At 45.5% G+C, this 27,770-nt stretch overlaps 1 protein-coding gene across 9 annotated transcripts in view; it reads left to right on the top strand.

Moving 5' to 3' along the window:
- Positions 1–1,032: 1,032 nt before the first annotated feature.
- Positions 1,033–27,770, top strand: part of fgfr3 (fibroblast growth factor receptor 3) — a 63,816-nt gene continuing 37,078 nt past the window's right edge. For all 9 annotated transcript variants that reach the window (XM_019260658.2, XM_027274934.1, XM_027274932.1 and 6 more), the window contains exons 1-3: positions 1,033–1,520; positions 5,884–6,112; positions 24,710–24,970. In XM_019260658.2, coding sequence (XP_019116203.1) covers positions 5,965–6,112; positions 24,710–24,970 — 409 coding nt within the window. In that variant the 5' untranslated portion in view covers positions 1,033–1,520; positions 5,884–5,964. The remainder of the gene's footprint in view (positions 1,521–5,883; positions 6,113–24,709; positions 24,971–27,770) is intronic.

The raw sequence follows: 27,770 nt of genomic DNA, 5'->3' as shown, positions 1-27,770 counted from the left end.
GTGGACGTTCAGTCACTGCATTAAACACCAGAGTGAAATATTAACAAACTCCTCCTGGTCCCTCCTGGTTCTCAGACCTCACATTGGTCACCACTGTCTGTACAGTCATGCAGCAGATCTGGAGTCTGCAGCTTGACTGAGTTTTTCTGAAGTTTAGAGAAGAGGTGGTGCTGGTGGTGTTGGTGGAGGGGGTGATGGTGCATGGGAGGAGGCGCTTGGACTGTGTCTCACTTGCTGCCTCCAGCGGGCCCGGAGGGGCGGCGCGCCGAAATCTGATCCCCTCCCTCCGCTGCTGGTGTTTGTCCCGGCGGCGCGCAGCCCGGACCCAGACGGTACCGGAGAGAGGAGAGGAGCGTCAAGCCCGCAACGCACACACACACACACACACACAGACACACACACACACACACACACACACACACACACACACACACACACACACACACACGCACACACGCAATCGCGTAGCCTTCAAAATAAAAGTCTTTTTGTATAAGTTGCGTGGCAGTACTGATGGCTTAATTATGATCCCCAACACTTGTACTGTAGGTATCTGCACTTCACTGACTTTGTTTTATTAACTTATAGCCCGTAATTGTTTTTTTTAGCACATTTATAAAAAAAAAAACATAGTGCTTTAAAAAATATTTACAGTTTTATATTTAATTATATTATATTTAGTTTTCATTAAATACTTTGATTAAAGGAAATCACAGAGTGATGACAGGATAAATTATGATAAATAGAAAATATATTTTTTAAAATTCAACATCTGATTTAAAGATGTTTCAGCAGCTGTGGACAGAAACATTTTTAGCTGAGCCACTTTAAATTGTATAAAATGCTTCATTTTATTTGCCCTGCAGAACATTGATGCTGTTACTGCAGATTCTGCAGATTCGCGTCACGCACGAACTTTCAGCGCAACCGGAGCAGGATTGCGTCACTGCTTCGTCCCCCCTCCCTACGGTTTTATTTTGAAAGTGTGCACAGGAAGTCCTGCTGTCTCCCCAGCCTGTGTCTCTTGACACGCAGCTCCACGCAGCTCGTACTTCACGGGCAGCCGGCGGAGGAGAGCCACCAGTCCGAGTTGGTTGATCCGAGGCGACGCAGCAGCACCGACTGGCATCCGCGCCGGAGAGGACCGAGAGCGCGTTCACTGCACACACACACACACACACACACTCACAGACAAACACACACATCACCCCGTGCACGCCAGGATGATGAACGCACTCTGGAGGTTTGGACACTTCGGACAGCAGCGCTCGGTGGAAAACGGGATTTAGTGGAGAAGTTGCTTCGCAGCGGCGGCGGTGCCCGAGCCGAGGACTCGGTCCGGTCCGGTCCGGTCGTGAGGAGGATTTCTCCAAACCGCTGCCTGAAGCGCGAGGACCTGCGGATATTAAAGTAGTTTTATGGGTTTTTGTGAAGTTTACCGGAGAATAACGGCGGGTTTTCTTCTTCTGAACGCTCGGTGACATCTGAGAGGCTGTGACTGTCACAACGGGATACTCTGGGTAAGTAACACACTTCTACTTTAATTCTTCTTATTATTATTATATTATTAGTATTATTATTATTATTATTATTATTTATATTTAATTATTTTTTCAGAACTCTCTGCAGCCTTTGAGCCATGAGAGAAATATCTCCACTTCCTTGTAGATGTGCGTCAGACAGGTTGAGCTCTCCAGTCTCGTTAAGTAGCCGTGTTGTATTAAAGTGTGTGTGTGTGTGTGTGTGTGTGTGTGTGTGTGTGTGTGAAGCGTGGAGCGGTCGTGCCACCGCACAAGTGCCGCAGAGGGAACGGCTCGTCCGGCTGCATTCTGTGCGTAATCGGCGCGTCTCGGCCTCGGTCTGTGCGTATTTGTACCATGTTGGTTTTTTGGAGAAAGAGCGCGCAGGTTCGTGTTAACGCTGCTGCTGCGCGGTGTGTGGCGCAGGTTCGTGAAATCACGCAGCATGAAAATGAGTTTTAATGTGTCTGCGTGAGCTCATTCAAAATGGAACAAAAATCACTGAACTGCCTCAGCCCGTCCGCTTTGAAAATGTTAACACTTCGAGAAAATTCCTGGAATGAGAGAAAATCTGTGAAACCCAGAGTCTGAATCTGAAGGAAAAAGAGAATCAGATGTTTGATTTATGGAATTACGCGCGCTCGTCTGTCCATCAGGACGGGCTGAGACATTAGAAGCGTCTGGTCTGGGTTTGGTTTCCATTTCAAGTCTCATTTCAGCGTCACAAAGTCAAATCTTGACTTTCATCGCCATCCTATGCTCGTTAGGACGAAACACGCCTTTTCTCTTCACTGCAGTGACGTCTTCTCTTTCTCTGGGAGCAGAAATCTGAATTACGCATCAGCTCTGTCTCTAATACCTCTCATCATCTCTGAAGTTTCTCCAGAAAGCGGCACATTTTCCCTCCTCTCCTCCCTTCGGATGAACGCGCTGTGCGGTTCTCTCCCCTCAGCAGCAGATCAGTCATCCTCTCTTCAAACACACGCGCTTCAATGGGATTCAGATGGGGGATTTTTGGCCACTCAGCTCAGCTTCGACTCCGCACCATGGCAAGTCATCCCCGGAGAAAATGACCGGATTATAGCCTCCCACAGGAGAGGCGGTCTGAAATGACATTTGATTAGCCTGTTAAATTTCTCTGCTATAAAACAAGCTGAGTGATAATAGTTGGCCTAATGCTGCAAATTAATTGCATCTATTGACCCGAGAAATAACGCGCAGCGTTTTCAATCAGAGGCGCCTCACACACATTCGCTTCCAAATGAGACTCTGATTGCCTCTTTTCATTTCCCAAATTGGCCTGAGCCCATCCTCTGCAAACAGTTTGCCTTTTTCTCTCTTCTCCTCTTTCACAAACAGAGGGATCTTCCATTAATTGGCTCCAACTTGTCTAATTTGAGAAGAAAAGCTGATTTTTTTTTTCATGCACAGACACATTCCAGTAATAAAAACCAGCAAATGTGTTGCAGCAGTGACAGTGTCTGCCTTTGTAGCACATTTACATCTTATTGCATCTCTGATGGACTCCTGTCTCTGACACTCTGAACTATAAGTCTGAGTCTCTAACACTCAAAAGAAGTTAACAGTGGCTCTGTAGTCCCTGTATAATTTCCCTGTGAGCTCTTATAAAGTGTCCGAGGCCGTTAGAGCAGACCTTCTTAATCTTTCTAGCGTTTTAATTTCCCCTGGTGTCTGCTGTAATGCTCACAGTTCAGCCTCAGAGTGTTTAAAACTTGTTTTTTTTCTTCATTTACACACTGTGGTTTCTCATGAGGACGTCCCCCTCTGTCCTCACGCAGAGGACAAACCAGCATTGTGGTCTTCGGGTAGATGTTTTACACCCCTCCCGTCTCTTGAGTGTCAGGCCGAGGTGAGCTGGTCCCCTGCAGGGCTCTACACCTGGACCTCTGAACGCCGAGCTCCCTCTGCCACTCTGAGCTGATCGATATCTGCTCTCACCTCAGGGTGTGTTTGAGTGAAACGAGGGGCGATGTGGTGAGATAAAGGACAGGGGAGGAGAGGAGAGGAGCAGGAATAAACAGAAGAAATGTAAAGATCTCAGATATGGAGGATTACCCTCTGGAGTGTCTGTCTGTCTCTGCCTCATCCATCCGCCCTCTGCCCGGCTGCTGTTTGCACTTGTGCTCTCCCCCCAAAAAAACCCTCTAATCGCCTTTACCCAAAATGGCAAAGTCGATCCAGCCCCGGCTGTTGATTCTCCGGCTTAATTATTAAAGATTACTGACACTGCAGAGAGGTGTGACCAGCATGTGACCGGCTCGCACTGATCCTCACTGAGGGGAGAGGGATGGCAGGGGTTTGAACCCCGGTTAAAGCATTGCTGCTTTTTTTTCAGCCTCCGAGCTATTACAATGTGAGATAGTTCTGCATGATTAATGTTCATGTATTATTCACTGCGCTGGTTGTGTTTCCCTTTCATGCTTAAAGAAAATATTAGCATGAAAACACTTTGCAGGCTTTGAACTCCTCGGCTCGGGCTTCGGGATCCATACCGCCTCCTTTTCTTCTTCTCTGCTTCTCGAGGTTGTTAAGTGAAATCAAAGTGTTTCTCGTTGGCTGTGAGGAGTTCATCTGCAGTGTTCAACATGTCCACTTTGCTGTAAGAAGCTTTTGGTTTCATCACTCAGTATTTCATAAAAAAAGAGGATATAAGGTTACTGTTTTGTCAAGGAAGGACGCACATTACCTGCTTCTCCTCCACAGGATTTAATTTGTTTCAGCTTCATGCTATCAGTCATGTTGCAACACTTGGCTGCTCCTCATGTTCGAGCGTTCACTTTGTGCACAAGGTGATCTTTAACTATTACCTGCCACCAAATGAGTCTGTTAGTTTTCCAGTTTTTCACATGTCACACGTCACGCTGTCTAAACAGATCTGAGATCTGTCCGACCGCGACGCTTCATCTGACCTCAGACTGAAGAGCTTTGTGTGTGTGTGTGTGTGTGTGTGTGTGTGTGTGTGTGCCAGAGAAAACAAAAGTTTCAGATCGGAGAGAGGCCTGCAATCAGCCACCTCCACGCCTGGAGAGCGAAGGCTTTATCGTGCTGTACAAACAAACCGCAGCGTGTAGGCGTGTTGTGTTGTAAGAAGGTGAGGATGGGCTGTGTGTGTGTGTGTGTGTGTGTGTGTGTGTGTGTGTGTGTGGAGAACATAAAGGCTGTAGTATGTTGAACCTTGGAAGGTGCAGTGGCAGTGTTCAGATGAAACTCTGTGTCTGTGCTGCTTTATCTATCCACGTGAAGTTTTCTGAGCGGAGGAGTGATAATGTGCAAACAGAACCTGGCTGAGCGGGCCGGGCTGAGCGGGCCGGGCCGGGCTCAGTTTGTGCTGAGCAAGGAGGAGGTCACAGGTCCTCACAGAGAAAGAAAAACAGCTCTGTTAAGACAACACACCTTTCTGTGGACGCTGTGTGTGTGTACAATACACCTCTGTGTGTGCAAGCAAAGCCCGGTCTGAGATGTTTGTGTGTGTGTGTGTGTGTGTGTGTGTGTGTGTGTGTGTGTGCGTGGGTTTTTTGTCGGGGTGGACGTCTCGCAGCCAAGGCTATTCTGAAACTGGACAGAGCCACTAAAGTTTAAACTAACAGTCGTTATGTGTGTGTGTGTGTGTGTGTGTGTGTGTGTGTGTGTGTGTGCATGTGGGGGGTTTGTTCTTTGCTTTTCTGGGCACCTCGCTCAGAGCTTTCTCTGCGAACCTCAGTGCATTCCAGCTTCTCCCTGCTAAAGCAAACAGAGAGCAGAGCACTCCTCCGTCGCTCGCCGTAGCCGTCACGCTCCCTCCTCCTCCTCCTCCTCCTCCTCCTCCTACCAGCCGTCGGGCACGTTGGGCAACTGATACTGTAGACTTCGGCATTCCTCATCCTGCGGGAAGATTAGTGAATCCGTGTCAGTCTTGCTAAACCATGCAGAAGAGTTTCTCAAGCAGAAAGGAGTCCTGTGGAAGGCTGACGGGCTGCTTAGCTCTGAAATTACCTGATTCTTCTCTCTCATCAGCTCATCCTGTTGCAGCAGAGTTAATTGGTTTGTTAACGAACCTGTATGTAGTAGTAGTATGCTGTTAAGCTGTTCCAGCATCCACCTGTCTTAATGATCAGGCTCTCTGAGAACATTTCTGAGAAAAACTGCAAAGACGGATTTCCACCTTAATCCTTGAAATCTGTTGGAATGTCAGGTCAGAATATGGTAGCCTGTGTGCAGACCCCGGGGCACTGCCTATAATTCACAGTCTTATTCTTCATATTTGAGAGTTTGTTTGCTTTGTGCATGTTGTACCACGCTCAGATCTGAACCTCCAGACTTCAGCTCTCATTAACTCTCCCTCACGTTTGTTGTTTTCCTGCAGGTCAGTGGCGGGGAGTCGTTGTCGGATAGTTTCTTGCGGTGTCGGAGGCCGCTCTTCTGCCAAACAGCATGCGGACGGAGGATGTTGTCTGAGTCCGAGTCGGGCTTTGCTGCTCTGCGTCTCAACTCGCCGTCCAGAGGAATGACGGCTCTGTGGTGCTCACTCTGGATTTCTCTCCTCCTGCCTCTCGTCGTCACCCCGGCCAGGCTGCCCACTGCTCAGCCGACAGGTAAGACATCAAACTGTAGAACGCTTGTACGTGCTGGTGATGCCACTGCTGAAGGAGTCCCAGTGGTTCATGAAGGCATCATGGCTGTTATACTGAAAAAAACATGAATGAACAACGTGTCGCAGGTTCTGATTGGTTGTTTTTAGCCAGTCATTTAAAAACCGACTGAAGTGACTCAGTGAGAAGATTTGCTGCTTTTCTGTCTCGTATCACTGCACAACAACAAAACTCAGCTCGTGTTGTCTTCGCGTTCATGAAGCTCGATTAAACGAGGCTCAGAGGGCGCTCGTCCAAAGACTCAGAGATACGTTGAGGCGCTCACACTCCGCTTCGCCTCATTCTCCGTGCTAATACAACAACATCTGCTTAGAAGCATGTTCTGTGTGCTCATGGCTGCAGATAGAGTCCTTTCAAAAGGAACATTCATTGTTTATACAAATGTGGTTTAGTTTTCTTTCTTTTTTTTTATGAGGAGGATTTAATTGGACTCTTCTCGGTTCGCTGAGCTTAGCGCGATTTTCCCTCTTTGTTCTGGAGGCAGCGAAATACCCAAAGATCACTCCAAAGTAAACGTCGACTGTGTTTGCTTTAATCTCTCCATATTGTGCAAAAAAAAACTAACAGAGCAGAGTAATCTTTTTCTGAGGCGTCAGCGCCAAGTGCTCTTTTTTTTCTTTTTATGTGAGAGTTATTTAAAATAAGTCTTTGACACACTTTACACGCTACAGTGCATTAAGAAAGACGAGTCTGTGTGTGTGTGTGAAATTAGGACTTGACTTCCTGCTGTTGCACTTGACTAACTTTAGACTGAACTACCTGGAGGTTTGACTTGAGACTTGGCGGCGTTCTAGTCTCGGGTTTTGACCTAGAAAACAACTGGAACAATAAAAACTGAGCTTGTTTGTTTCAGTTTTAGGATTTGGTCTCAATGATGCAAAAAAAAACAGATTAACAGAATTTACCCTCAGTTACACTTAAGAGACTTTCATTATGACTTCATTTTGACATGCATGCACTTACAAACAGCTCAGGTCTGACAGCCTCTCTACCTGTGTGTGAACTCCACTCTTCATAACCAGAAGACCCCCCTCCTCTCCTTTCCCTCTCGTGTGAGCCCCAATGTTACAATAGACGTGTTGTGATTCTGCCGCCTGATTGCTTTCCCCCGTGGGGAGCCATCACAGCCCATCATGCTTGCCGTCATCCAGAAAGCAGAGCGTGGCTCTCTGGCGGCCGCTCGGGCTGTGATCTCTGTGTACCTGCACGGTATGAAGAGGCCGGGGCAGCCAGCTCTCTGGAGACCATATTGTTTCAGGTTTGCTAATGTTTGTCATGTTAGAGCGTGATGATGAATTTGATGTGAAGTTGATGAGAGTGAGGGGTTGACGGGAAACATGTGTAGCCGAGCAGAGACGTTTCATGTTGAGAAAATCTCATTTGAAAAAGGGTTCGGCTCATTTTTCTGATCCTGATCGAGGTCAGAGAACTGAAGATGTCTGAAAACCTGCAGTCCCCTTGGTAACCTGGAATTTTCATGTCCATCCCAACATTGACGTCAAACTTAGATCCTAAATATCTGACAGAAACATCTGAGTGCAGACACAAGCTCGGGTTGCTCTCTCAGTCACAGGAGAAATTCATTTCATACACTGAAGGTAATGACTTCATTGCTTTTATATAACAAAATTGTCTGTGCATTGAGGAAGAAAGCTTGCATCATCAAGTGATTCAGCACATCGTCCAAGAGGTCAAAGGTTAAATCTCATGAAAGCTTCTCTTGTCTGTATTGAATGCAAATGTTCAGTGTTGTTAGAAGAAGACAAAAAAAAGACAAAACATTGAACTAATTAAAACTTTTATGACTTCAAGTTTTCATGTTTTCGGGTCACATGTTCCTCTGCAAGTTGAGAAATCTAATAAATATCTGAGATTAATTGCAGTCCTGCTAAAGGATTTCACCAAGCAACAGCGATAATTTATCAGCTTTTCTCAGGCTGAGCTGAGAATTTACTGCCTCTGATCCGTGGAAACCTCAGATATTCAATCTCATGGCCAGACTCCAAAAGAAAGAAAAACTCGTCCCTGACGGTTTCTTATCTTAATCTTCAGCATCCTCTCCCACCCTGCAGTAGTGAATTGTTTCTATATAATATAGAGGTAAAGCAGAGCTCACATGCAGCTGCCTCTGGGCCTGGTAGGCACCTCCGGCCTGCGTCCTGCCTCCCCGCGGCCCCCTGGCCTCCAGCAGCGTTCCCCACGTCCACAGATGGACGAGCAGTAGGAATAAAATGACTGTCGTTTACTGGCAGATGGCACAATTTCCCCTCAGCCGCCGCAGCACTGGGCCTGCGAAGTCCTCACTGAGGTTTGTGTTTTCTGTGTGTGTAATGCTGCATGTGTGTGTGTGTGTGTGTGTGTGCAGATGAATGTGTGTCTGTGTCAGACATTAGCAAAGACAAAAATGCCCTTGAAAGTTTACAGCACGGCCGTAAATCTGAATTTAAAGTAAGTGAGCTGCGATTTGGATTTGCTCATTAATATGTCAAACTTGTTTCTGTGGAGCTGTCATAGATTAATGTATGAATGTGACCGTGTGGGCCACCGTAGGTAAAAAAATATCTTTCTAATAAATAAAAATGTCTCTAAGAGTTAATCTCCCAGAATGCCCTGCTCTGTATTTATGCATATGTGATGTAAGGACGCACTGTGTGTGTGTGTGTGTGTGTGTGTGTGTGTGTGTGTGATGTGTAATTCCCTGTTTTCATTAAATTCACCGTGATGTTGTCTCAGAGCGCCGCATTGTTTATTTCTCCAGCGCCTGGTGGCATTTCCAAATGTGTTGGGGGTGAAATAATGTTTGTGAGTCCAAGTTAACACGATGTGAGAGAGATGACAAAAAGTGTGTGTGTGTGTGTGTGTGTGTGTGTGTGTGTTATTCTTCTCCCCTCTGTATTTACTGACCACACACACTCCCCACTGGTGCCCCCGTGGAGCTCAGATGAAATATGTGGCTCCTCTGCTCTGACGTTTCGCTGTGAAACGACAGACATATAAACTCATTCAGGTTTGCCATTGCTTCTGAGGGTGTGTGTGTGTGTGTGTGTGTGTGTGTGTGTGTGTGTGTGACAGAGCAGGCCTACGTGGAGTCTGCAGTTAAGTGAATGTTATGTCTGTACGAGCAGAGGTGGATTATGAAAGGGAGGCTGCAGAAGAAGATGAAAAGAGTGAAACGTAAAAATTAAAGGATTGTGTGTGTGTGTGTGTGTGTGTGTGTGTAAAAGAGGGAGAGGGAGACAGCGTGGGTGTGTGTGGTCAGTATGCCCTTCCAGTGTGTCATTTTTCGTGGCAGAAAAAGACAGAGTGTGTGTATGTGTGTGTGTGTTCTAGTGCGTAGGTGTGTGTGTGTGTGTGAGTCTCTGTGTGTAGAAGGGTGTGTGAGGCCTCTGACCCCTCTGCCCTCCCCCCTTGGCAAGGACTGTAAATGTCAGCAGGGGTTGTTTGGGTCGTTAGGAGACTCGTTAAAACCACACCATACACAGATTTACGCTCGGGCTCGACAATTCACACACACACACACACACACACACACACACACACACACACTTCTCAGTGTGTCAGAGCAGAGGAAACAGACTAATGGAAACACTGTGGATTCATCTGAATCTGCTCCACGCTTTGTTTTCCTCAGTCTCTCACACTCAGGCCTTCTCGTCACAAGTGTCCATCTCTTCTGCTCGATTGCTCTCCATGTCACCCCCAAATTACCCTTCTGCCCCCTCTAGTCCGTCCAAGTGCACTCTAGTCTGTAGCAGTGACTCTCATAGTCAGCCTGGAGTTTGTGCAAACAGCCTCAGACTCAGCTGTTCGGCTTGTATGGCAGCATGAAACTAGCTTCCTGCACAACCGTAATTAAAATCTATTTCAATATATTTCCAACAAAACGAGTTTTATTTGTGTTCTACTACTGAACTCAGCAAACTGAGGGACGGCGTCGTCTCGTATTTCACTGCAGCAGAGACGTTTTGGACTGTCCATCATGCCGACAGGTTCAATGTCCAGTTTGACTCAGCTGTCTGCTCGACAGCTTTCTCCCAGGTACTCTTTAAAGTGAGTTGTCACGCAGCGCTGTAGGTCATCGCTCTTTAAGGATCCGTTCAGAAGTTCATGGACTGCATGTTGCAGACAGTTCTGTGCAGCTCTGCCTCTCCAGCGTGCATTTACAGAAAGCTTATTTTCTCGAGTGTGATGGCAGTACTCAGCATCACTACCCTTTAATCATCCATTTATGTAGATGAGCTCCATGTGTGGGCTTTTCTACGACTCCCTGAAAATTGGAGCGTTTATCACAACTTAAGTGTAAAGTTACTCCAAGCGGTTTTCTCTTCTTCTTCTTCTTCTGCAGCGAACTCTGCATGAACGTTCATTTCCCTGGAAACACTATCAAGAAATCTTTTGGCAAATCTGGGAAGCACGCAGGCCAAATACCGTGAGCCTCGAGAGAATGACGATTCATTTAACAATGGCTGGTCTATCCTCAGCCCATCAGCCGTTTAATCCAGCAGACACGTCGGACACTTAGTTGGATGTGAATTAAACAGCGAACACAGCTTAGAGTCTCATTTACCGAGGGATCATAGTGGGATGCTTCTCCAGAACTCCTGGAAGACAGTTTACAGCAAAATGATGTCACCTATGAAAATACTTTTATTTATATTTATAACCTGCAGATGGTCTTAAATTCACACAATGAGTTCAACACAACTTATTTACAACATCATTTGGGTGTTTTCACTAAGCACATCATGCATTAGGGAGATTTTCATTAAGCACTTTCAGAGTATTACTGTCTAGACGCAGTATTTTTCCAAGGATAACACAGTTGAGCACGAGTGGAAAAAGCCGGTTGCTAAGCAAAATGTTATTAAAGGTTTTCATATCAGATCACAGACTGGAGTGAAAATGGTTCGGCTTGAATCAGACTAAATCGTGAGATAAAATGTGCCTCATGTTTCAGAACCGGAGCCGGGAACTGAACCTGAGAACTGTTTTGATACGGACTGAAGTTCAGCGTGTCTGTAGAACCGAATACTCCAACTTTACTTATACAGCATATAACAATATTTTGTTATGAGTTATTGCAGGAGCGGAGCAGGAGTGATTAAAGGAGCAGAGAGTCGGATTTAGTGGCGGTTTAGTTGCTGACTGCGCCGTCATTAAGAGGAGACACTACATGGACCATGTTGTACTTTTTTCTTTTGCTCTTTTCAGAACATTGCCTTTGGTTTGGTGCTGGGCGGGTAGCACATGGTGGATTTACCAGAGCTTGAGATGAGGAGGAACCAAAACAATAAGTTAAAACAGGCTAAAAGTAGAAATATTGATTGATAGCTTTAAAGTCAGACACTTTTGGTTATTTATGCCTTTTTTATTGACTGAATGTGACGCTAACCTAATTTAGACTGTCACTGTTCTCACTCTCCAGAATGTAAAACCCTCCCAGGAGTCGTCAGACTTTCTCAGTTTGGGTTGAACGTACACGAGGCGAGCCCTCAGTGTGCATGGAAAAAATGAGCAGACAGCTGTAGATCAGTAGGTCACTGTCAGCCAGCGGCCTTCATACAAACCAGGCCACAGCTATGTATGTATTAATACACCTCATTTATGCCCTTTGAATCCGCCTCCGCGAGTCACTCGATGAATTATGGATGAACACACAGACCTGTCTGTGTGTTCTGCTCACGTCTTCACCCCTGCCACCTTTTCTTTTAACTTGCACTCCCTTCCAACACACAGACATTATGTGACACCCACACAAATCCATTTTAAGCCTCATATCTGCTCGATTTCTCCATTTTTGTTGGCGTGTTTTCAAATCTCCATCAGTCTCTGAGCCCTTTGATGGCTGCATGTCCCGACTCTTTCTGCTTTATTGACACACACACACACACACACACACACACACACGTACCTGTCCTCTGCTCTACCTCTGGCTGCGGTTCAGGGCGGTTCTTATCCCGCCGGCTGACAGCGCCGTTGACATACGGGAGGTTTTAATTACAAAGCTCCCCTTAAGGAAATTGTTGAGATACTTAACAGATAAGACAGACATGGAGGGGAACAGAGAGGCTCGTTGTGTCGTATCGGGAGGACTGTTTTTGGAGGGCGCGCGGGGGTTAGTCAGCTGGAGCAGTTAAATCTGACAAAATATTATTGTGCTGTGACTTTATTAAAAGTTACGTGCCTCTTCTCATCCATCTCCGCTCTCTGACACCGACACCTGGATTTATGGCTACCATTGCTATAATTGCATCATTTTGAATTGTTATGATAAATGATGATTGCAACAAAGAGCCAATGTACACTGCCCTCATGTGCATGTGTAAACATGTTTGCACATGTGTGTGTGTGTGTGTGTGTGTGTGTGTGTGAGGCTGTGTGTGTGTGTTCCAGCTTCGAGCCAACCCCATTGGAAGAGTGTATTTTGTTGCTGGCAGAGGCAAACAGATGGCAGGTTGTGTGCCGAGCTGTAAGCAGTCCAACACACACACACACACACACACACACACACACACACACACATACACAAAGAGACAATCCAGGCTTGATCTGTCTCACCCATCACTCAGACCCCGGATCGCTCTTCAGCCACACACACAAACACACAAACACTCGTCTGTGATGTAACTTTACGTGTCGGTGTGTGAGCACACACACACAGCTGCAGTGAACACAGCGTCTGTGCTTTTTTTTTTTTTATCTGGTCATTGTTGTGACCGAAGTCACAAACCTCTGTACGCATTTAAACTCCTGGATCCATTAATCAAACTGGACTTCATGGGTTCTGTTCCACGCCTCCCACCGAGGCAGTTTTCAGTCTGAATGCGCTCTTATTGTGAAACTCTGTGAGCTGCATTTCTCTGTGTGACTGGTGTTATTAATATTACCAAATTCCCCTTAATTACCAATTATCCGTCATGCTTTCAAACTGCGCCGAGAAAAAAAGGAAAGAAGGGGCCACCTTCTGTTTTTCTCCACAAAATCACACGGCAAAAATATTTAATATTTAAGATAATCCACACCTGTCTGTCTGTCTGTCTGTCTGTCTGTCTGTCTGTCTGTTTGTCTCTGTCTCTGTCTCTGTCTCTCTCTCTCTCTCTCTCTTTCTCTCACCACTAACCAGAAGCAGAGCTCTCCTGTCTGGCTCTGCTGCACCCCATTTACATTTCTGTGAATGGAAACAGAGAGCCAACAGACAGTGTTCAATGTGTGTGTTGGTGTGTGTGTGTCTGTGTTGGTGTGTGTGTGTGTGTGTGAGTATGTGTTCCCTCCTTGCTGGTGAGTGTGAGTGTCTCTTTCATCTCCTTCCTCCTCTCTCTCTCTCTCTCTCTCTCTCCTCCTTCCTTGTGCTCGCACTGACACATCTGCTTGCTCCGTCCTCCCTCCTCCTCCTCCTCCTCCTCCACCTCCTCCTCCTCCTCGGTCCCTCCTCTTCTTCTTTGTGCGTGCCAGGACAAATTCAAATTAGCCTTATTGGCTTGACCATAATTAAGCACAGTGCCTGCAGATAGGAGCTTTTACAGCGTGGGTATAATCTCGCCGGTCTTCTCTCTCAGCTGGTTGATCCATCATCTTCACGTCTTCACGCCGGGCTCTGCTCTTACCCTCACATCTGTTTATAGCCCCCCCACATCCAGGGCAGCTGACACATCTAATACTGAAACCAAACTCTGCTTCCATCCCTCCCACGCCCCTCCCTCCCTCCCTCACCTCCTCTCTCCCTTATGTTATTTTGCCAGGAGAGCTAAAATAATAAACCCTTGTACCGTCTGCAGAGCGTAATGGAAGTTCTTTTTCTTCCTGGAAAGAAGAGAAGGAGAGACGTCGGTGTTGTGCTGGCGAACAGCGAAGCAGTGACAGTCGAGCTGACTTTTGTTTTTTTTTTAGAATAACGCGGGTCAGAATTTTTTATTTTTTTTCACAATTCACATGAGATGTTATTTCTGAGTGCGGTGTTTCTGGTAATTGGCTGCATTTTTTCCTCATATGACAATTCTCTCCTCATCGCTGGGCGGTTTATCTTCTGTCTATCACCGCAAAGTCAGAAACGGAAAACATTCGATTATTTTTAACTCTCAGTTTAGATTTTGTTTATCCAGCAAAGAGCTCTACTTTACAGTGTGTGCGCTTGATTTAAGCATGAAGTCATCTTTTTAACTTTTATCAACCTCGACTGCTGACGAGGAGAAGCTGAACTCCTCTCTGAGTAATCTCTGACACCACAGCGAGTCTTGTTCATCCACATTTATAAAGACAGTGTGAGGGGATCTGAAGCTTACTGGAATAATTAAATATATGAAATATTCTCTGGTTCCTCACATGTGAGGGATTCCTGATCTCCTGTCATTTATCAATAGATCGAACTATTAATACTAATAAGTAATAAATGGGGCACCCAGGTAGCCTGATCAATTTCCTTGAGGGAGCATCCCAAAGGGATCTAATAGTTAAGGTGCACACCATATGACTGCATTATCATAAATCCTATAATCAAAGGATCAATAAATAATCAAAACAATCACTCTGTCCAGCTCTTAACCATCAGCCAATCAGCTGCTTCTCTGGAGCCGGTTGGAAGTCAAGTACGAGTGTTTTGCTCGGTGGCACGTTGGCGCCGTCTCAATAGGAAAGCAGTTGAACATTTTCGTGTGTGAGGCACTACACTGTCGCATTGTTCTCCTTAGGAAACTCCATTGACTGTGCAGTGAATGGCAGAGCAGCGCTGTAGGCCGCAGCGGAGTGAAGCGCATACAGGCGCAGTCGCCGTGGTTACTGAAGCGGTCACCATAGATACGCGGCGCTGTTCGGGTGTACCTGCAGGGCACGGCTAACTCACCTGTGAGCTGCGTTCGTTAAATGAATGATGAAACAAACGCTGCTTCTTTTTTTTTAGGTGTTTTAAAGTTATTTCATGTTCACCGTGGCTCCAGAGGACGGGACAGTGTTTAGTATAGATGTCTGCTATAGATGTCTCAGGACAACTGTGCTCCAGTTGTTCTCGCTCCGAAACAGAGGCTCCTCTTTGTGGCCTGTTTGTGCTCTAAGTGAAGGCAGATCCTGGAGGGAAGCAGGAGGGAGGGATGATGGGATTAGAGGCTTTCCTGCTCTCGTCCTGCACTCAGAAGCAAACACACTTAACACACCAGTCGTGTGTTCAGACGGAGACCCAGGGGAGTCTGTTAGTGTTAATAACATTGTCATTTTCCCTCACATTCCTCAGCTGTGACGCTGATAGTTAAAAGATAGAGGAAGAGTTTGGTGGTTTGGTTGTTCGGTAGCAGGCCGCCGCTTTGCGACAGGAAGCAGCTCAGGAAGTGTTTGCGGGTTGCTCCTGGTGATCAGAAGCACATGGCAGCTGAGACCAGCAGCAGGTTTCACGTAGAGAGGTAACAACCCGGCGGAGAGAGAGACGGACCCACGCAGTCCCAGCGCACTAATAAACAGCATCATAAACAGAGCAGTAAACGCCTTTATGTCCTGCTGATCCCAACACACACACACACACACACACACACACACACACACACCCTGCCTCCACCTTCAAACCCGTCAAATCAAACTGCTTTACAAATTCATGCCGCACCGACTGAGGGGTAACTAATTACGTCTCCAATGCAGCCATCAGAAATGTTTAATCAGACACCAAAACATTTTCTAATTAAGATTTAATTTATTCAGTTACCTTTTTTTAATTATAACTTCTATATTTTGTCCTGACATGAAAGTCTGAGTGTTGTTTCACAGTCTTCTCCAACATTTCAGGATAAGTCTTAAACTCTTGAATTGAAACTGAACTCGACGCCTCGTGGTCTGGTCCGGCTGCTTCATTCTACCTGCTACATGTTTCTCTTGCTGACTTTAGTGTCTCGTGTTTGTCCAAAGGAGAAAAAGAAAAGCTCTGTCTTAGTAATGCTCGATGGATTAATTAAAGTCTCGATGAGGTTTTAACTTTGAGCTCAAAGCTTCTTTGTGAGTCAGTGTGAGAGTGTAAACACGATTACTGCAGCTTTTTCTTATACGATGAATGCACTGACGCCTATTACTGCAGCTTTTTCTTATACGATGAATGCACTGACGCCTCGACGCAGAACAAGTCAGGCTTTAGTCTGTGTGTGTGTGTGTGCGTGTGTGTGTGTGTGTGTGTGTGTGTGTGTGTGTTCAAAAGTTAAAAAAAGACCAGGGTTCCCTTTACATTGATACACTCCATGACACTGATGTCTTTGTCACACGTACACATCGCAGCTGGAGGGTATCAAAAGTCGCGTGCGTGTGTGTGTGTGTGTGTGTGTGTGTGAGGGGGGGTACTTGCCACACTCAGAGGTCAGGGCAGGGGTCGGGGTCAGCGGAGGTCAAAGTTTAACATTTCAATCAGGCGCCTCCTCGTGCTGTGTCACTGTGTTCAGAGATGGTTTCCATCAGCTGTTTAATGTTCCTCCATTAAAACATTCAGAATCACTTTGAAGTCACAGAATCAATCAATCAACTCTCTGTAATTAATTCACATAATTTGGAGTTTGAACACTGGATGTCCCGTTAACTGTGCCTGTAATCTTTCTCGTTGACTGGCTGGTACTTTGATTTTTCAGACACTGACATTGACATCCAGCTATCTCATCTAAAAAACAAGTTCCCAATTAAATTTCCAAGAAATGAACTACATAATATGTAACCCTGACCCTTGGGAACATTTAATCCAATGCCATTAAAACATGAAATCACAGAAAATCAACATTTACCATCATGAGAGGAGTTCACTAGAAAACAACAGATAGCAGTGAAGTTACAGTTTGGGAAGATTTCCTCCAGATCCAGCTCAAACTTTAGTTTCTGATCACTCCCCTGATTCAGCAGGTCAGTCCGGATACAGCGGTGCTGACCCAGCATCAGTTTTCCCTCCAAAGTGTCTGTGTGTGAAGTCATGTGGCTTCCCCAGAGTGGCCTTAAATCAATAAACTGCACAGCTGACTCCTAAAATATCACCTCTGCAGAAAAAGAAGCTCAGCCGCCTTGTAATCGGATTGGTTCCTACGTGTTTGTAAGGGATGTGTAATTATGTTGTATAGTAGCCCCACACACACACACACATACACACTTCGCAGACATCCTGGCTTTTGTGGGCCGAGCTTCTTACACTTGTCTGTTGAATTGAAACTAGGCCAGTTCGTCTTTGGAATGACAATTACCATGGACCAAACCCAGGCCCTATTCTGAGGCTGGAGGGATGGAGGGCAGGTGGGGGTGATGATGCGGGTATGAAAGGAGCAAAGAAGCAAAGACGATTGGACGCTGCCAACATGCTCTGGACGTACAGTAGCTTCCGATGCTCGTTAGCGCAGCCGAGCGGAGGGCCACGCACTGGGGGGGTGGAGGAGGCTGGCACAGGCCGGGGCGGGATGTTTAGAGGCAGCGTCTATCTTTAACTTGATTTTAGAGGCTCTTTTGATAAAGCGCGGCTCAGCTCGGAGAAGAATAGAGGCAACAAGCTGGGGAAACCCGCCCTCCCTCCTGTTTTCTCCTCTCCTTGAGAGCCATCCCTCCTTTCTCTCCGTCTCCTCCTGGCAGGCTTCCCTGCAACGGTGTGAGGTTGTCAGGCTGGCCCAGATTAAGGGCATTGTCCGAAGGTATTTACATCCGGCCAAACCATATTAAACAGAGATTAGGGTTTTCACTGCACATTGCAAAAAAAGAAAAAAGAAGAGCGAGCTTTTCCAGGAAGAGCAGGATTTACAATTGGCATAGCTGTGAAATGGAGGAAGAGAAATGTGCTCTTTATGGAGAGGGTGGGGGTCATGGTTGGTGCTGGTGGTGGTGGCTGCACAGATCCTGTTTGAAGGTCATGTGATGCTGGCTTGTCTGATTGGGTGTTGAGTGTGCCAAACGGTTGGCAGCCGGTCCAGTTTTTCAGCATAGGAAGCAGAAGTAAAAGAATCTGTTGGCGGGATGCAGCGAACAGACGGGCTGCTGTGGAGGACATCACACTCTGGACCAGCCTGTCTGTCTGTCTGTCTGTCTGTCTGTCTGTCTGTCTGCCTGTCTGCCTGTCTGTCTGTCTGTCTGTGTCCTCAGCTCTTCAGGAAATTATAAATATTTTATTACAAGTTGGTTTTTATCTTTTCCATCACTCTTATCAGGTAATAATAAAATTCACCAAGTAAACCGTATCAGAGTCTCATGTTCGCCTTTGGAAAGTAAAATAACATTCTTCCTGTTACAAATATATAAATAACTTTCAAGCATTGTTCAGTTCAACTCATTCTTCTGCTACAGCCTTACGTATATTAGCCAGCTTTAATAGTGAGTGAATTTTTGATTCAAGTTGATTCAAATTATTTTAACTTACAAGAACTGATTTTAAAACTGAATCTTGTTTGTTGCCCTGTGTTGGGTTTTGTTGCCGTGATGTCGCCGTGTTTCCAAGATTACTTCAGTGTTGTGGTAAACCAGAATGATCCTTTCAGGTCTTTTTCTCTGTGCGAGCTGCACGGAGACACATTTTGATTCCTATAATGTGTTTGCACTGCAGAGATGCACACAGATGAACTCAAACACATGTGTACAGACGTACTGTAAACACCCCGGCTTCACACGCGCGCACTAATTGGCCGTAAGTGATCACAGAAATGTGGAAAGTATTCGCTTCTTTCAAACAGAAAAAAAGGAGAGTCCGGTCTTTTTTCTTTTTTCAGTAGTGGAAGCAAACAACTAATTACCTGCAATAAAAAAAGCCATTTATCGCTAAATAGTTTGCCACTGGTTTGGGAGCTGCCCACGCTGCAGATGTTGGAAACATGGCATTGTTGTGTTATTAGCTGAGTGTAGTGAGGAGGAGGAAAAAAGGAAGTTTTATGAAGATGAATGTCTCTCTGGCCCATCTGGAATCCATCACTTTCAAAAGAGCTTTAAATGCAGATACGCTTTAAAAAGGTTTGTGTTCCTGCTTTTCTACCAGACCTGAAGAAAAGAGTCCTGAAATCTTTTAGTGTTTATGATCCTTCCTGACAGCCTGTTTAAACCTGCAGGGATGCTCCTCTTTATGCAAAGCGGCCTGGTCCAACAGGAAAAGTTTGCTGTGAACACTGTAGATCAGTCAGAGAGAAGTTTAAAGAGCAGAAACACACAGATGACATGATTCAGTCTTTTTTTAACAGATGTGACATTCAGGACACACATCGAGAAAAGTCAGAACAGTTCTCACGTTTTAACTTTAATCTGGACTTGATGTTTTACATTTTTACCTCCTGTACACTCAAACATTGAACTTAGACAGTGACATCAGGGTGATAAAATATGTAGAAGACGTGTTAACAAAGCTGGAAATGAGCTGAGAGTAGATGTTTAATCTTCATCTCACTGTCTAAATAATCAATCATGTCAAATCAAGTGCAGGATTATTATATTATTATTATAAATCTTTTTTAAAAAGATGAATCTGCACCAGAACCTTGTGACTTTCTCTTTATTTGACCCTGAACTTAAATCAGATAGCAGCTTTTAGAGTCCTACTTAAAACGTAGCTTCAGATATCTGCTCAAAAAGAAAGAAATGTATCTTCTGACTCACTGACATTAATGTGACAGCTCTATTAACAGGCTGCAGATGCTCAGTCACTGTTAAAAACGAGCATAAGTTGGATTTAAGTAAACGTCATCCACGTTCCCTCCTGTGACCTGATACGACAGCAGCCGTGGCGACGGCTCCTCGGTCTGGTCTGCACTTCTTCCTGTTCTACCAGGATCCCTCACGCAATCCCTCAGTTAGTGGGTGTGTATGAGTTAGTGCCTGTGTGTGTGTGTGTGTGTGTGTGTGTGTGTGTGTGTGTGTTAGAGAGGCAGGCGTGGAAAGGCTTCCCACATAAAGAGGTCTTTTTATCCCCAGGGCCGCAGCCTGCCCGCCGGCCCCTGGAGAAGTTTGTAGAGGATAAATAAACCTCTTCAGACGCACAGAAAAAGATGGAGTCTGTAAGCGGCGCGTTAAATGGACGCAGCATCTCAAAGAGAGACTTTATATTATTCTGAAGGGCTATTTGTTATGATATCGAGCCGAGAGGGCAGGAGGGGCCAGGAGGGCAGGGGCCCCTGATTTATGGAGTGACCGTCCAGCCTGTACAGCACACACACACACACACACACACACACACACACACACACAGCTCCACGTTTACATTGACAGATACACACACACATATCAGAACCCACATTTACACACACACACACACTCAAAGAGTACATATCACACATTGCTTCCAGCTGGCTCCAGGTTCCGGCGAGAGTGCTCCCACCCCCTCAAACACACACACACACACACACACACACACACACACACACACACACACACACACACACACACACACACAGGCAGCCGATAGCTCACACATGCCGTAGCGGACGAGAAAACAGCAGGAGTGTCTAGAAGTTGATAAGAGAGGCTGGACGGCACCAGGACGCTGCAGCTGAGCTTTCTGTGATTTATCGGCTTCATCAGATTCTGATTTATTCACGAGGTTCTTTTATAACAAACAGCAAAAAAGTCTTTGAATCACACACGAAGTGAAGTCCAAGAGTTTGTCTTCTGCTGGGCGATCACGGCGTTAAATGAGAACATCGTCGTGCATCATCGTAAATGAATTTTCTTTTTTATGTCTTTCTTCTTTTTGTTGTTTTGCAATGATCATGTCTCTGTGTTGTTACTGATTTTAGCCAGAATCTCCTCAAAATAAACGTCCCCGAGGACAGGTTGTCGATAGCTTCAGCTTGTCTTAAAGACAAGTCTCCTGTGATGATGGTCGGAATGTTGTTTCAAAGATTTTTCATGAAGTCATTTTACATTTTTTGTTTGGCATGGAAACGACCTCATTTAAGGTTAATGAACATCTGCATGGAAGTGTTGAAACTGTAGTTTTCTTTAGGAAACTTCTGCGGCTGAAAATAGTCCCAGACTAAACTCAGTCTAACATATTCATACTATTATATTTACACACGTGACAACAACAACAACAACAACTGCACAGAATCATGTTTCCTTGGTCGTTTATTGTAGGTGACTCAATGTGGAAATATGCAAAGCAGTCGCATGACTAGTTTAGAAGCTTCAACTGTGTCGGATATATTGAAAGAAATTCCTGATGTTCAGTACGTACACAGGCACTTCACAAAGTGTTTACATGCCTCTGTGTGTGCATGCAGCAGGTAGCACTGCTGACTGATGCTGTTCACCTCTGCGCAGGTTGCAGTTAAATGCAGGTCAGAGTTCCTTTTCTGTAAAACTTTCTGTGGTCAAACCTAATTTGAGTCTTTCCAGGACTCTGGTTCATTAAGACGAGCTGTCAGATGTACAGAACCACAAGAGACACACTGGCCCAGTTTAAGCCTTTACTCACATGCAGAGGAAGGTGACTGAGCGAGTCCTGTTTCAGGTTCATTCAGTTCCACATGTTCCCACCTCAGAGCTGCTCAGCCGGACATACAGCAGCTGGAATTTTCTCTTCAGGAATTTAAAGTGCTCGCGTACTAATTAGGAATTCCTCTCAGCACATTTCTCTGTGACACACTTACATGAGCACATTTCAGAGAAGTGTCAGCGTGATCAAACCTGTGACCGTGCATTACAGGACGTTCATTCGAAAGGTACAACGAGTCTGTGCTGAAGCTCATTGGCTGCTCGTGTCCTGAAAGGTTTTGCAGAAGCCTTTCAAACCAAATCCACTTTTATTCAAAGCAGCTTTTTTTTCTCCTCCACGTTTGAATCTGCATTTCAAAGTGCAGGATCTGAAGCAGGAGCGGATACTTTGTCATCGACGGTGACCACAGAAACACGGCTTTGCTCTTTTGTGTGACACCTGAGAAATGGATTTTTTTTAATGTATGCGGGATATATCTTTTGTTTTGTTTTGTTCGTTCATTAAATTGCATTAGTTTGGCCTCTGGCGCTGTAAACATGCGAGCGGTGCACGAGCGTTTCCTCATATCTGTTTTCCCAGGATCAAAGCGAAAATATTCCTCTTCCAACTTCACACACACACATTGCTTTGCTTTGCTGGTAACAAATCATAATTAAATAAGCTGTAATGTCTAATCCATATCCCCAGAAGAGGCCACAATATGCTTTAAATACATGAAAAAATAGTGGTAGTTGTTTAAAGAGAAATATTTCAAAACCTCTCGATGTAAAACTGAAGATTTGTGCATGCTTAGATAGCATAAAGTTTAGGTGAGAAGATATGCTTTTGTAATTTAGGGGAACTAACCCCTTTAAGCAGGAAATCTGTGCCTAATACAAAGAAACAGTCAGTCCTCGCTGCTGCCGCTGCTCATTCAGAGCTGCCAGAGGAGGTCGTGCTCGAGTGCTCGGGCTCCATAAAGCCAAAGTGAGCTACGAGTCTCCGGAGATTATTATATCTACCCCATAAAGCCCAATTCCCCATGTTTAAGACCTGAAGATATTCTAAGACCCATTTTCTCCTTTTCTCTCACAGAAGGTCGTAAGTAATAGGTAGCGAGCCATTCACGCTGGGCTTGAATTTATGCTCTGTACGCGTCGCCTCGCTGTTTTTCTTCCCCTGAATGAGCCTTTTTGCTTAAAAAAAAAAAAGTTGTAAATATTGTTGTCAAAGCCAGAGGCTGCGCAGCCACGCTACTCACTTCACATCTCCAGTAGTTTTAATGGCTGTAATAAAACAGAGAAAACAATTCACAACTCATCTATTGAGTTGGTTTAAGAGCAGAAAGTCAGAGAGCGTCTCCACGTCTGAAGAATCCGAGGCTGAGATGAAGCCGACAGAAGAAGAACAGGACGTCGTGTTTTCCACTGCATGCATGTGGCACACCACGCTGCACATTCATCAAGTACTTCAAAGACTTTTGTACATTTCTGAGGATAATTACGTGTTTTTACCCCGTTACATTTATCTAGTGGCTGCAAATGTTTACTTCGCATATTCAGGTTTTTATTGTCGAGACAAGATGAGCTCAAAAAATATTCCAATGAGCTCTGATTTGGTGACTTAGAGGTCAAAGACGATTTGACCTTTTGACTAAATTCACAAATCTTTGGGTTTGAATTTTTAGTGAAAACTGTAAAATTCCCCAAATTTCAGACACAAGATTCTTCGATCTCAATGAGGAATGAAGAGTTCTTTTGTTTAGTTTTTTATTTTTTGGGTAATAGACAGTATGAGTATCTTTCCATTGTGGTCACACTCCTCCTGCCTCTGTTGCTTGGTGGTGGAGGACTGATGATACGCCGGCATCCAGACGTGTTTCAAAGAAACCCGGTTACCTGCTGGTTCTCCTGCATAAACAGCACCTCGTTCTTCTTTGGCTCGCCTCGGTCCGCACCAGCAGCCTGCCTCACGTTGAAAGAGAGCATCTATAATTTAGAGCGCCTATTACGTATTCCCCGTGAAGAGCGTCTCGTCTGGGCTGCTCCTGATCTCAACCTTGCCTCTCAACTCCAATTTCCTAATCTCAGTTCGAGGCTGTCTGAGAGAGAGAGGGCTGCGTTCACGTTCGCTGCTTGTCAGCGAGCGCCTGTAAGGCCGCCGGCCTTTCAGCGGGTCAACAGTGGGTGTGTTCGCCGTCATAAATCACGCTCTTAACACACCTCATTCAGTCTTTCCCATGGGTGGCTGGGTGTGCGTTTGTGTGTGCAGACAAAGTGTGTGTTGTGTGCTCTGTTGCCCGAGCAGCTCATTGAAAGACTTTCACAGCGGCCGTTTGTGCTACACGCCTGCATATGTGACAGTATGCATGTGTGTGTGTGTGCTTATGAGTGTCCTTGTGTTTGTGTACATCGTGGCGTTCCCTTGAACGGTTGCCAGAGCGACCAGAGCGTCTTTTTTTGTTTCTGTCTGTCGGCCGTGATGTGTAATTGAGGTCTGGATGAGGAGACACCTCCAACTGAAGGACGTGAGGATGCACAAGGGCACCCTGTGTTTATTTATCCAGACGTGTCGCTCCATCTCCAGCGGCATCCTCAGTGAAGCTGGTAAACATGTTGATTTTTCCCTGGCTCTGACCGAGCTGGCGCACGGAGCTGCTGGAGTAAATGAGCTGGTGTTTGACAGGGAAGGTTGGAGAGGAGAGGAGGGGAGGGGAGGTTCATATCCACACAGCCCAGATCTGTCTCCGCCGTCGTGCTGGTATAAAAAGTTTCACTTTCCTGACTTCCAGAGGCAGATTAGCTGATAGCTCGCCAGCAGGTCGGCGGTTAATTCTGCATCACTGCCTCTTTGTCTTGCACGGGAGGGGGGGGGTCTTTTCTTATACTGAGAAAACTTTATGACGGAGTTTGCCTCTTAATTACACTGTGGAAAAAGTAAGAAGGTGTTTACACAAAATCCTAAACCCTTAATTATTAGAATTCTACAAAATAAACCTGTCAGCAAGAAAAGTGATTTCTGCAGGTAGAGAATCTGTTTTTTTCTTCACATGTTGATTCTCTTAAAGTCATCCTGACGTCCTCAAGTTTCCAACACAAAGATTGAATCATGTAACCATGCAGATAGAAAGATGAAAACTCTCTGTGTCCTCTTCTTGTGTGCAGACTCTGTGTCCAGTGAGACAGCCTTCCTGGAGGACTATGTTCGGGGCATGGGGGACGACCTGGAAATGTCATGTGACCTGGAAGACCACTCGGAGCCTGTCATATGGTACAAAGATGGCACCGGGCTGATGCCCAGCAACCGGACGCGGCTGGGCCAGAGGGTGTTGCACATCATCAACGTGTCGTACGAGGACTCGGGCGTCTACTCGTGCCGGCTCGCCCACAGCAACACGCTGCTCAACTACACCCTCCGAGTGACAGGTGAGGGGTTCTCAACCTGTGGTCCTCACAGCCAGGGGGAGAGATGGGGAAAATACTACGGACGGGAGGCTGGAGCTGCATGTTAGACCAGGAATGAGATTTTAAACAAATTCATATCCCAAATTAGCTTTTTTCTCATTTCTCTCATTTTACTTTCATCCTTCAGCCATCCAGAAATCCTTCAACAATCTGTGAGAGGAAACAGGCGCAAACCTTTGCTGAACTGCTCTTGGTTAATATCCACCCCGCTGCCATAACCTGTGATTTCATTCACAAGCCAACATGCTGCTAACAACACTGAGATTTCCAACAAAAACGCCGTGCGCTGAAATATTTAGTTCCCCATAGATCAGAAGTGTTATGCTTTGTAAGGCGTTGTAGGGTCACTAGTAAAACTTTATGGTACGTACAGGTGACAAATGGTTGTGTTTGAAAAAGGTCATCATATAAATATTAAAGTTTTATTGGTTCAGACTTCAATGAAACTAAACAAATCAGATTTTCAGTAACAAGATAAAAACTATTTTTAAAGTCACTCGTGGAGCTCCGATGGAAACAGGCACTGCAGCTCACAGAACATCACCTGACACACGACAGAGAAGAAAACTATTTTCTATGAATGAACATCGATCAGTCACCGCGGCAACGCGACACGACAACTTTTCACAACGGTTCGTAGAAAAACAGCGAAAACGTGGCTCAGGAGAGTTCCATTATTTTCTCCTCGTTTGGTTTCATCTCCTGGTTAACACACAGACACACACACACACACACACACACACACACACACACACACACTGGCACAGACTTTCACCGGCTAACACCGAGCCAAGTTTCACACAGATTCCCCTTCCTGATTCACAGTCAAAGGTGAAATTCATTATCATACGAGAGGATGAGTAAAGTCTCAAACAAGTGTGTGATGCAAACAGAGCTCTGATAGGAATGTAGGAGGGGAGGAGGTGAGGGGAGGAGGTGAGGGGAGGAGGTGAGGGGAGGAGGTGAGGCGTGTGGGTGGCGTGGAAGAGGAGGGGGGGTCAGAAGCGAGCGAGCAGTAGCTTAACAGTCTGGCGGCTTCTTGCCCGTAAAACTCACGGACACCAGCTGAGGCTGTTATTGACAGCTAATTAGAAAGCAATTAGCTCCAAACATTTCATCATTGAAAACAGATGGGGTGGCAAGAAATGAGAGAATTCACTCCCTCTCAGCTCACCCCCCACCTCCACACACACACACACACACACACACACACACACGCACACAGATGCATGCGTTTGGCTGCAAGCTGGAGAGAAAATGGCCTTTTCCAGAACTGATCAGAGGTGGACAGCTTCTCCTCCTGGACTCACATATCATCTCCAGGCTGCAGGAGGACACACACACACACACACACACACATCCATCTTTCCAAGTCAGCTTTCGAATCTCCCATCGAGGTGAAATAACTGCGTTGGCTTCCAGCACAAAAACCACACAGAGAGAATTCATCGCAGCCCATTGTCGACGTTTCACAGCGTTTGAATCAGACTTTTTACAGTATGTGGCAGCAATATCCTGTTCTCCTCCCTCTACTCTAAACACAGAGCCTCAGCTCCGTCTAAAACACACATGGACTATTGTGTTTTTCCTCAAATATTTGAGTAAGGTGTCAGATATTTAGGAGCGGTATCAGATTTAGCACCTGGACGGCGTCCAGACGGCGGCGAGTGGGCCAGCTCGCGTTGTACACACACCCGGTACACATGTCGGAGGCAAGAGGCCGTGATGTGAAGGAAAGACGTAATCTGCAACATGAAATGTGTGAAAATTAGAAACTTTTATTCCGTTTTTGTAGATGCAGCATCAATATCTGGAAAGGTTATCGCATAATTGACTAAAACTAGTGAATATGTTGTGTGCATACACAGTTACGGATCCGTTGGAGCCAAAGCAAACAGTAAGCTGTGCTCAGATAATTGTTTCCAAATTTACTGGGACAGATTAAACAGTCTCTGGCACCAGCGCCTGATCCATTGAGCCTTGTCCTTCCTGTGTTACCCAACAAATCCAACTTTTGTTCCTTTAAAGTTGAGCAGCAGGTTATACAGATCTCACTGTGTTACGGAAACACTTGTTCTCAAGGTAAATGTTGAATTTATTGAGTCTGAAGGTTCATTACTGACCCAGGAAATGATAATTTAACAAAGTAAATTACAACTTCCTCTTACGTGATATATTTCTGATCACTGTAAAAAATAATTTCTTTGACTGTGTGTGCTCATTCATCTTTCTGTATCTGAAAAAGATAAGCTCAGCTCAGCTTGGCAAATCTGGGGTTTGTATTTGATAGATCTGATCTTTCCTGATGGACTGCATTCTAGTTCATTTCCATATTCATCAATAAAGTTGTTTTATAAAATGTTAACTAACAGGAAAAACCTGAAATATCTCCCCAGTACTTCAGTTAATGAGCAGATACCTGCAGAAACTACAATTCCCAACCTGCCCCAGCTGCACTTTGTGTGTAGTGCTGATTATATTAACATGCCAACAACGAGCTAAACAAAGTTGGTGAACCTGAAACCTGAACACGAGCATGTTGGAGTGTTGGTGGACTGAGGTGTCAAACTAAAAACCTGCTAGTCGACTGTTTCAGGAGCAGTTTTAGCTCACCGAGGTTGTCGAGGTAACAGCTGGCTCTCATTAACCAGACCTGTGGAGCTGAACCAGAAAACTTCAAGGTCACATCTAAAAATAATTACAACGCGGCGCGGTGAAAACGTGACGTGCAGCCGATCTAAACAGTCAGATCTGCGGCTGG

Source organism: Larimichthys crocea, chromosome XXIV (assembly GCF_000972845.2).
Source record: "Larimichthys crocea isolate SSNF chromosome XXIV, L_crocea_2.0, whole genome shotgun sequence".
Lineage (NCBI taxonomy): Eukaryota > Metazoa > Chordata > Actinopteri > Sciaenidae > Larimichthys > Larimichthys crocea.
The sequence above is the reverse complement of the archived record's forward strand: the minus strand, read 5'-3'. Positions and strand labels throughout refer to the sequence as shown.